This window comes from Scyliorhinus torazame, chromosome 6 (assembly GCF_047496885.1).
Source record: "Scyliorhinus torazame isolate Kashiwa2021f chromosome 6, sScyTor2.1, whole genome shotgun sequence".
In the NCBI taxonomy this organism is placed as follows: domain Eukaryota; kingdom Metazoa; phylum Chordata; class Chondrichthyes; order Carcharhiniformes; family Scyliorhinidae; genus Scyliorhinus; species Scyliorhinus torazame.
The window spans coordinates 313,815,423-313,827,147 of NC_092712.1; the positions used below are offsets into that span (position 1 = coordinate 313,815,423).

An 11,725-nucleotide genomic window follows, 5' to 3' on the forward strand; every position below is an offset into this window, starting at 1 on the left:
AAGAAAGTTTGGCATGTCCACATTGACTCTTACCAACTTTTACAGATGCACCATAGAAAGCTACCTATCAGGCTGCATCACAGCCTGGTATGGCAACTGCTCGGCCCAGGACCGCAAGAAACTTCAGAGAGTCGTGAACACCACCCAGTCCATCACGCGAACCTGCCTCCCATCCATTGACTCCATCTACACCTCCCGCTGCCTGGGGAAAGCGGGCAGTATAATCAAAGATCCCTCACACCCGGCTTACTCACTCTTTCAACTTCGTCCATCGGGCAGGAGATACAGAAGTCTGAGAGCACGCACGAACAGACTCCAAAACAGCTTCTTCCCCACTGTCACCAGACTCCTAAACGACCCTCTTATCGACTGATCTGATCTCTTCACACATCTCTGCCGAGTAGTACTACACCAGATGCCTGTGTCTATGTATTTACACTGTGTATTTTATGTTTGCCCTATTATGTATTTTCTTTTCATGTACGGAATGATCTGTCTGAACTGCACGCAGAACAATACTTTTCACAGTATCTCGGTACACGTGATAATAAACAAATCCAAATCAGTCCATCAGTCAAACATTAATGTGCCTATACCTAAACACCTGCACAGAAGCTCATATAACAAGTCAAGTATAGTGAGCATTGCTTTGATCATTGAGGTATCCGTCCTGGAATTATATCAAACACTGCCTTGTTTCAACCCGGACACTGCAGCTAGTTGCTCTGACAGATATGTTCCTAATTATTTAGCTGAAGCTAGCTTGGTATTCTCTTACCGTGCAATTGTTACTGACTAGCTTCAGTGACTTTGCGACTGCCTTTGTTTTCTCACTTCCTAGTCCCAAGACCGACTGAAGAACTTGAGTCATAAATGGGAATTGATGTGGAATCTGCTTGACCGTGACAGCTGCTGCTTTTAGGAAATAAAGGCGGGTTGCCAAAGACCACCTGTTTTAAAAGCGTACCCTGTTCAAAGGGAATAGAAAATCATAAAAATCTGCTGATGTATGAGGTTCTTGCAGCTGTGCCTACAGTGTGTTCAAAAGCATCATGTACCTCATTAAAAAGCAAATTTATGCAGATGATTAAATTACTAAGCATAATGCTTAACGTTATTTAATACAGAGGTCCTGACAGTGCTGTGTTTGTGCGTTGGACCACCCATTCGATGCTAAAGGCTGCTCTGTAACAAGCTGTGAAAAGCCAAGTTGGGGCATTTTGTCCCTCCTGTGGCAGCCAACTAGAAAAAATAAAATTGTTGGGAGATTAGGGGGCAGCACGGTAGCATGGTGGTTAGCACGATTGCTTCACAGCTCCAGGGTCCCAGGTTCGATTCCGGCATGGGTAACTGTCTGTGTGGAGTCTGCACGTTCTCCTAGTGTGTGCGTGGGTTTCCTCCGGGTGCTCCGGTTTCCTCCCACAGTCCAAAGATGTGCAGGTTAGGTGGATTGGCCATGATAAATTGCCCTTAGTGTCCAAAATTGCCCTTAGTGTTGAGTGGGGTTACTGGATTGTGGGGATAGGGTGGAGATGTGGGCCTGGGTAGGGTGCTCTTTCCAAGAGCTGGTGCAGACTTGATGGGCCGAATGGCCTCCTTCTGCACTGTAAATTCTATGATTAAATTAGCTTCACAAAAGTTACAGCACACAAACTGATGTTTGAGAATGGTGCTGGAAAACTGGAGATGGGAACAATCAGTGGGACAGAGATTTCATTTTCACTGTGATTAGTTTTAACTGTTGTACGATTGTCGAAGAGGTAAAAATGACCAGGACAAGGCAGTGGGTGATTTAGTAGCCCAAATCGTAATTGAATGTTAATGATGCTGTTCACCTATATATCTCATCAGGGAATTCTAGAATATCGGGTCAATGTGAGTTGCTCTGTGAATTCAGTTCATTAAATCTGAGTAATTTCTCTTTCTGATCTTCCTGCCCTCCAATCCCCATTTCCAATCTGAGAACACGACGCTAATGCTACTTGGAAAACATTGATTGGGAAGCACTGGGAAATGGGCCAATGCGACTGGATTTCTGATTTAACTGTGGAACAGCTGAGGTCAATAAGTCAAATGTGTGGAGATTTGGACTCTTAAGAACTGGAACTTTTAAATAAGCTACCGTGAGGCAGGAGTGTGGATCATAGAATCATAGAATTTACAGTGCAGAAGGAGGCCATTCGGCCCATCAAGTCTGCACCGGCCCTTGGAAAGAGCACCCTACCCAAGCCCACGTGTGCTCATTCAACAGCCAATGTGTACCCAATGGTAGTTTTTAAAATTAGTTTGATGGAATGTGGGTTTGTTACCCATTCCTAATTGCCCTTGAACAATTGCTAGGCCATTTCAGAGTCCACCACATTAGTGTGGGTGTGCGCGAACAGGGCGGCAGATTTCCTTCCCTATAGGACATTGGTGAACCAGATGGTTTTTTAACATTAGTTTCATGATCACCGTTACTGAGACTAACTTTATATCCCAGATTTTATTAATTGAATTTAAATTTTATATCTGTGGTGGGATTTGAAGCCACGTGTTTCTGGATCACTGGTAGCGGTGACATTACCACTACACCACAGCCTCGTGTCCTCTCTTCCTTAGTGGGGGAACTATTACAATGAGATTGGAAAAAAAAGCCAATTACTGCGGAAGCTGGAATCTGAAACCAAAAAGAAAATGCTGGAAAATCTCAGCAGCTCTGGCAGCATCTGTAGGGAGAGAAAAGAGCTGACGTTTCGAGTCCAGATGACCCTTTGTCAAAGCTGCTCATCTGGACTTGAAACGTTAGCTCTTTTCTCACCCTACAGATGCTGCCAGACCTGCTGAGATTTTCCAACATTTTCTTTTTGGTAATGAGATTGAAACCCAGGGCTATATTTCAGGCAGGTTGTGTATAAATCTCTCTGGTTAACAGACCGGTTAGGAATACAGCTGTCGTGGTGGTGTTGCAATCCTATTTTCTGCTTGTGCATTTACTAAAGGTAATGCCGAGTGGCCAGTAGTAATTATGTAAGATGTAGAATACTGGTGTTTTCAATTAGTTGTACGGATCTAGAAATAACCATATTTAATCTATTTAAAAAAAAAAAAAAAAATTTTCTAAAGAAAAGATCAACAGATGTCTGAGACTTTATAACTACACATCAGCAAGTGTCCGATATCACACTTTGTAACCTGGGTTGTGAACTTGATCTATACCTGCCACAGTTCTGATGAAGATAAGACGTTGGGACATGTAATGCCAGTTGCAGGTGTCCACGTCATGTATTTAGATTGCACCGTTGGCCACCTAAGAGCCATGTACAATGTAAATGATTTTTACATTGAGGGATTTGGTAGAGGAATCCTGGACCGAGTAGATGGGGGAGAAACTATTCTTGTTGATGGAAGGCCAAGAGCCTGAGGGCACAGGTTTACGGTAATTCTCAAAAGAAACAGTGTGGCAACATCAGGGAAAACATTTTCACGCAGCGAGTGGTTAGGATCTGGGAATGTGCACTGCCTGAGCATGTGGCAGAGGCAGGTCAATCAAAAGGCAGTTCATTATGTGAAAGGGGGAAAGGCAGGAGAATGGCACTCGGGGAATGTTTTTGCAGACAGCCAGCACGTGGCAGGCAGAATGGCCTCCTGTGCTGTAACATTTTTTCTGTTTATGAACTCGCGCAATCTTCAGTCTTGCATGGAATTGTAAAATATTGCACTTTCTTGTACTCTTGTCATTGGTCCAGAAAGTTCTGTTTGCTTCATTAATTACATTTTTCTGAGTCAGTAATTAATTTGTAGCGCCAGTCTCCACCGCAGATGCTTTTCAGAGATGCCACCTGCATTATCAGAAGTCATTACTTGTAGGCTTCTGGGTGAATAGCCTATCAGAGAAAATTAGCTGTCCATCGATTGAAAATGTGGTGGTGATTATTACCATTCTTACTGAGGCTGATGTGCTCAATCCCACCGCCCCACTACATTGCCTTTGTTCCCCACATTCTGCTGGACATTACTATTATGAACTGTTCAGCGCCGGTAATGAGTTCTTATTATATTTTCTTTCACGCGCAGAGAAATAATTTGAATCAATAGTTTGTGCTTAGTGAGATGAGCGTTCCATGTTTATCTTGCTAACTGATCATTGGACATTATCTAAGAAGGCATTGAAAATGAGGACAGTTCAAATCATTAAGAGTTTACTTTTGAAGCCAGTCAGTCCCTGTTGTCAGGTTAATGTTAACCAACCACCCCAGCCCCCCCAAAATTAACACCTTTTCATTTGATAGCTCGATTTTTTTTTCTACTGCTGATTCTTGCCCACTTGTGCTATCAAACCTAAATGTTCATTAATAAGAGAAAGTGAGCTCTAAATTTGGATGGTATAGTTCTACTGATTTAATATTTGGAGCATGGTGCATATTGATGGAAATAATACTGTTTCGATCCCAGTTGATGCAGTAACTGGCCGGAAAGATCGCTGGCTCAAAAGATAGTAACTTTTACTATTTTTATTAGAAAACATGGAGGAACAGAGTCATCTGATAGCCAATTTGTTTTAACAAGAAAAAAAAACCCATTTATTAAACACCAGGTTAATTATGATATGAGACACCTTTACTTCTCCTCCCCCCCCCCACTTAGCTTCACAGATATACACCCATAATTTACAAAGTGTATCTCGGGCTCTAATGGTCTCAGCAAGACACAGTCCCTTTAAACACACAAGCAGGCTGTGATAAGACACACACTCCACTCTGAACCCGAGTGAAGTTCTGTGGATTTCTCCTCTGACCCCGCGCACGCGCGCGATGATTCTGATACAGTGAGCCATTTTCTCCCACTGACCTCTGGCTTCCTCACGTGTGACTTCAAATTTTGTTTTCAACAATGCACATTTTGAAATCTTTTAAGCAATGCTTTCTCTCACTTGGTATTGAAAAATCTTCCCCAGGTTTTCCAAACTACTCTTTAAAACAAAGCTTCCCTCCACTTTTAACAAGGAATCCAGCATCCAGGTTTTACAACTATCACTTCAGGATTTCTTTGTCTTGACTGTCGCACTAATCCTGCACAATTGCTTTGACTATCAATTCTCAGAGCCTATTAATAATAATATTTGTTGTCACTCGAAGGCTTACATTAACACTGCAATGGTGTTATTGCGAGAATCCCCTAGTCGCCACATTCCGGTGCCTGTTCGGGTATACGGAGGGAGAATTCAGAATGTTCAATTCACCTAACAGCGCGTCTTTCGGGACTTGTGGGAGGAAACCAGAGCACCCGAAGGAAAACCCACGCAGACACAGGGAGAACGTGCAGACCCCGCACAGACAATGACTCGAGCTGGGACCCTGGCACTGTGAAGCAACAGTGCTACCCACTGTGCTACCGTGCTGCCCTAAGATGACACCAAACTTTTGATACACCTCCTAACCCTACTATTCCATTTTAAATCTGGTTACTGCAGATATCTCTTCAATACAGAACACTTAATCTGCTTTTCCTTTGATGTTCTCCTGAACAATACCTTGTTCAGCTTCTTGGTCTCTGTTCTCAAGTTCAGTCTTCCTAAGACATTCTTTCTTGCCCCAATTCCCTCGTTGTCTGGACTTTATCTGGTTCTTTTGAAAGTCTGCCTTTTGCAGTCCTCTTGTGCTGTCCAGTTTTTCTCAGAGTTGAGACAATCAGTCCTCGGTGTCCTATCCCCAACTGCCCTAGCTTCCAGTTAAACGCAGAACAAAGGAAATCGCTTCCCTCTGGATTGTGACTTCCGGTTATTAAGCAACAACTGTTACTTCTCCAAGCTTTTCTTTACTGTTCACGCCGTAACCTCTCTAAGCACAGTAAAAGCGCAGTTTGAACTGAAACCAAAGCCACCCACACATACAAACACCTTTGACCAGCAAATCTAATTATCGGTTTACCCTTCCTTACACAGAAACGCTAAATTAAAACTACATTTTCTAATATTTATCAATACAAATATAAATTTCTTAAAACTGCCTTTGTTTTCTTGACAACATGTTAAATCAGGAACAAAAACAGAAAATACTGGACCATCTCAGCAGGTCTGACAGCATCTGTGGAGAGAGAAGGGAGCTGAAGATTCTATGTCAAAACGTTACCTTCGACAAAGAGGCATCCGGACTCGAAACGTTAGCTCCCCTTCTCTCTCCACAGATGCTGTCAGACCTGCTGAGATGGTCCAGTATTTTCTGTTTTCGTTTCAGATTCCAGCATCTGCAGTAAGTTGCTTTTACCTTCATGTTAAATCAGGATATAGACACACAGAATAGAAACAGATGAATGAAGGACAGAGCTGTGAAGAGAGATAAAAGACTTGGACATCAGGAGGTGGCAAAGTGACAAAGAAATAAAATGCAAGAAAAGCAAGTCATTGAGTGAATTACGAATTAATGATTTTGTTGGAGTTGCTTTAATGAAATCTAGGAAACTACAGAACTGGTGACGGCTGATCACAATAACAAAAACAAGTCTATATCCCTGATAAATGTATGGTGGTAGCACCTATCCGTCTTCTATGCTAAAACTGAACACTTGCTGTGGATAGGTGATAGTGACAAAATGTGTCTTTTCGGAATTCTTTAAAACTAGACTTGTTTTTTGACCTTTTGTGCTGTGCTAATTACATTGCCCAACTCTTTCCACATTGCCCTGTATCTTCCTCTGCTTGAGAGATGCTGTCCATCTCCACCATTCGCTCAGGTAGTAATTAGATTAAAACATTTAAACATTTGATGCATGCAAAAGCTGCACTCGACACTTTACTGTGGCCCGAGAGCTTTCTGGACTTGGACTCTGGTTGTGGCACTGCCATGGGGAATTATCCAGTTGATGGTAACTGACCGTTGCTTGGAGGTTAACTGTCAGCCACCATCAACTGGTGCAATTTCCAAGGCAATGCCTCCACCAACCAGTCAACTTGTCAATCAAGCAGCACTCCTCATACAGTATAACTTGTGTTTTCCCCTTATATTGGTCTACTTGCAAAGTGTTCTGATGAGTGCAAGACGGAAAACTTTGACATGTCTCTTTTTTTGTTCAGCAGTAGTCAAGTTCTGTACTACTAAACAACTAGCATTGCAACTGGTTTTGCACCAAACTGGATGCAGTTACTGACATTGATGGTGCTGACATTGTTCCAGAGCGAAACTCATCTGAAAGTGAAATCTCAAGTCACCATCAGCCTGAAAATGTGTTCCAAGGCTGACATTTACTTATCATATAGAATTTACAGTGCAGAAGGAGGCCATTCGGCCCTTTCTGATTAATATAAGACCAGTACTGTTGGTTTAAAAAAAAAGACCGTGTATTCAGGTGCACCGTAGTTCTGAATAATTGTGATGTGTGCCCAAGAGGATGTGATACAATGAACTGAATGTAAAATACATTTTTCATAATTGTTGGAAAGCCTGTGCTGTACATTTCTTTGTTCTTTGTTCTTTAAGAGTTGATGACACAGGTTTGAATTGTTGCTCTTAAGTGTTGGTAACACCTGAGACTTAAGTGGGGAGAAAAGATTCTGACCCGATTCCAGTTGAGTGGCCAGTTTAATTGTTGGTGGTTTTGAAGCAGGTTGTCGTCCACCTTATAGAATTCCTACAGTGCAGAAGGAGGCCATTCGGCCCATCGAGTTCGCACCGACCCTCTGAAAGAGCCCCCACCTTGGCCCACTCCCCTGCCCTATCCCTGAACCCAGCCCACCTACGTCTTTTCACTGTGGGAGGAAACCGGAGCAGCTGGAGGAAACGCACGCAGACACGGGGAGAACGTGCGGACTCCGCACAGAGTATGTGCAAACTTGAGCACCGGCAAAATTGGAACAATTTGCATCCTTAATTCCAAAGAATGAAATTTGTGACCTAGAAGCACGGACGGTAATCCACAAATCTGAGGGATCGATATCTGTCTAGCGCGTGGGTCCAAATAAAAGTGCTGTCCACTTTCAAGGTTCGGTTGTTCTGCTTTATTGGCTGGATAACTGAAATCTTGGGACGAACACATTTGTTATGACAGATTGCTGCACAAAGTCTTGCCTGTTAGATGAAAAATGCGGAATGTGAATCATTTATTCATCGAGCCGCTGAAATATCTTTCACTGCGGTACAAGAAATGAAATTTGAGCTAGCTGTTTTTTTAAGCAAATAAAATTAGTTACAAAATGGGAAGGCAAGTGATGGAAGTAGTTTCCAAGTGCCTGTTATGTATGTCATCTCAATACTAACAGATTTGGAAATGTGCTATTCTTTGGTGACAACGATATCCTCCTGTTATATCTAGATTTATTAACCCATGCATTTTACCTATTGAATTTAAAAACCTTGTTTTTATTTGGAATGTTTATTTTTCCAGATAATGACCAACCTGCAGTTATTTAACATAGAAAATTGGGCATTCACTTTTAGACTGTTGCGTCTGTCAGGCAGAGTTGCCCTTGTGCTTATTTACCAGATATTCTGTATTTCCAACTTCCCACAATGGTTTTATTGATAAAAGATCAAAGGAAGTGGGTGCGATATTATGAAAGTTGGTTCTCGAGTCTCTGCTCAGCAAAAACAAATAATTTTCACAAGCATGCCCGTAGCCCCGATGATCTAAATCTTAGACCCTTGTGTCTGTTATGACCAGTCCAATGTGACAAGGATTTAATCCATTAATTGCCCTGACACCATGGTCTTAAGCAACAGATGGGTTGCTCACTCTGAGGTGAGAGGTCAAATCATCCCATTTATGCTTTGTTTTGCCAGTATAAATTGGTCTGTATATAGTCGGTAGATCCCATCCCAGAGTTAACTTATGACTCGCTCCTGATACTATCTGGCAAGAAAAACCAACAGCTTAACTCACCCACCTCATTCTCTGCAGCTCATTCTTCTTGACAATCTACTCTTCCACCTAACGAGAATGTAGGAGTGATGTGCTATACTAGAACTCCACTGAACCTGGATGCTTTCCAAGTTAACAAGGCTGGTAGGGAGGGAGAGAGCCTTTTTACACTATTGTCAAGGCTCCGAGGTGTTAGTTTCCAAATAGTTACCAGCGTTTTCCATTGAATGAATTTTTCCCCCCTTTCCGCAACGACTGTACTTGCGCCACAGTTAGACCAGCGCAAGGAAAAATGGCGAGAAAGGGTAGCAATGAGAGAAACATCTTGGAGAAAGGGGTATTGTATTTAACGCTAGACTTGTGTACATATTCCTGAAAAATGCTTGATCATGGCTTTGCACTTTTTTCCAATGAGAAACTGAAATGCAACAGGCCAGTGGGTGGAAGGGTGAACACACACAGGTATTTACACAAATCCCATGGAATTGTCCTGCTGCAACTAACCTGAGACTTCAATGCCGTGGTTGGATTGAGGCAACGAGTCACATTTTAAAATGACTACACAGTGGCTTCTAGCTTTTCAAAATCTAGTTTACTGGATTTGGGATCTTTATATCTGTAGCTAAAACATTAAAACGCCTTGCCAAAGGAGGAGACACTGGGAGCAATGAGTAAAAACGTTGTCATAGAGGTAGGTTTTAAAGGAGGAGTAACTAGGGGTTTTGGCGCGGCCGAGGGTCCAATATAGAGCTTGATATAGTCCAGTCAGGTCTGGTGATAGGTAGCTAAGCCACTAGTGTACCGGATGTACCAAAGTTTAGGCCCTTTAGACCTGAAGGAGCAAAGTTTTGGGCTAAATGAGGAATGACAACCAGGATATGAGTGAGGAAATATTTTGCTGGCCAGGAAGGCATCAAAGGTGGAGGTGATTTAATGAGATCTATTTTCTGGAATGTTGAGACTTTTTTTTGTTTGTTTGAATGTGCAGTAAAATTTAGACCGCCTGTAGTTTACATGGTTAACTATAAATTGAATCTGAGCTCAAAGAAGAGCAAGGGAGTTATCTCTGGGGTCCTGATCAATGATAATCCCTCAATCGACATTGCAAAACAGGCTATCTGTCATCGCTTTGCTCGGGGGCGGCTCAGTGGTGCACTGCTGCCTCGCGCTGCCGAGGACCCGGATTTGATCCTGATCCCGGGTCATTGTCCGTGTGGAGTTTGCACATTCTCCCCGTGTCTACGTGGGCCTCACCCCCACAACCCAAAGATGTGCGGGGTAGGTGGATTGGCCCCGCTAAATTGCCCCTTAATTGGGAAAAAATAGAATTGGGTACTCTAAATTTTAGAAACTTTTTTAAAAAATTTGATTTGATTAATTATCGCTTCGCTCTACACACATTGGCTGCGGTGTTTCCCACATTACAACAGTGACAACACTTAAACTTCAGTGGCTTTGGAACTCCCTGAGGCCATGAAAAGCTGATATATAACAATGTCAATCCTTCTTTCAGATACCCAGGATTATGTCAGTATTTGCAAGGGTCTGGAGCAGTTTCTTGGCATTTGTAACAGTTGTCCACACAATAAAGCAAACCGCTGCAGATGCTTAATAAATAGAAACACAAAATGCTGGAAGCACTCAGCTGTTCAGGAGCCATCTGTGGAAAGAGAATGATAGATGTGGTTAGCATTTTCGGTCAGTGACCTTTAGTCAGGACCCAGGGTTATATTCCATGTTATTAACTGTTGTGGTCAGTTCATTACAGGGTTTGCGAGGGATCGCATACTTGCTCTGCATCTGTCTCTAAAGATGAGGGATCAAATTATTCTGCAAATGAAAATATAGAACGGGCTTCACCAAATCAGATATTTTCCAATTGGTTTTATTATTGCCTTGGAATGATGTGTATTCTGTGTCAGTGGTGGTTTAACACATTAAATTATACTGACTGATTTAAAGGTGCGTGTTTTTTCTTTTAAACAGTGCCTTCATTTTTTTTTCTATTTTGTGCCAGGTCAATGACACCGCACTGCCTACCCATCAGGAAGACAATAAGAATCCACCGTTCCCAACTTACTTTGCTGATGGAGATGAAGAGCTGCCGGACGACCTGTTTGACGACGCAGTGTTCCAATTCACTGCACCCTCTATCATTGACTCCTAATGTTTGACACTTTCGAAGATGTCCTGCTGGCAGCTGATCATGTCTCCCACATCCCCGTATCCAGTCCATTTTGACCAGAGGCTTTTATTTCCATGTATTATTGGCAGGTCTACTGCGTGAGATTTGAGGAAGGGGAAAAAAAAAAATTTGTTTACGTAGCAAAGAGTTAACCATGAATTGAAAATGCGACAATGGTTAAAATAAAGAATACTGTGTGTTCTTTTGTAGCTCAGGTTTTGAGGGTGGACCGGGTTAACTTGATGACCCAGGGTTTGTCGGAAGTTGCTGGATGATGTTCTGAAAGAAGAAATAAGGCTCGTGCTGCCAAACTGTGACAATATTATTCTTTGTAACCCAGTTATGGACTGCAGAATTTGCCACTTTATCCAGTTCGATTACATATGGTGGCAGGGCGTTCTTCTAAAATGCAGGTATCAAAGCGGGGGACGCCTCCGGCAGAAAATGTACATAAATTAAAATATTTGTAGAAAATAATCTCGTGTTTTTGGTCTGAGTAGTTTAAAATATTTTAAAACTATTGCAGTACACTGGGGATTTGCTATGTTCTGTAATATCAGACATCAGGGGAAAACTCTGGCTCGACACCTTTTTTGTGTGCTCACTAATCGCTCGAGGACAAAATGATTGAAATTGCAGTTGGCTTCATCTGCATTCAAAGCCGCCCTTCAGCTATGTCATGCATCACAACATACCATCGAGCTCTCT

At 42.4% G+C, this 11,725-nt stretch overlaps 1 protein-coding gene across 2 annotated transcripts in view; it reads left to right on the forward strand.

Moving 5' to 3' along the window:
* mrpl3 (mitochondrial ribosomal protein L3) overlaps positions 1-11,494 on the forward strand; it is a 76,433-nt gene extending 64,939 nt beyond the window's left edge. For both annotated transcript variants that reach the window (XM_072510099.1, XM_072510100.1), the window contains one exon: positions 10,850-11,494. In XM_072510099.1, the coding sequence (XP_072366200.1) occupies positions 10,850-10,999 (150 nt within the window). In that variant the 3' untranslated portion in view covers positions 11,000-11,494. The remainder of the gene's footprint in view (positions 1-10,849) is intronic.
* Positions 11,495-11,725: the final 231 nt, after the last annotated feature.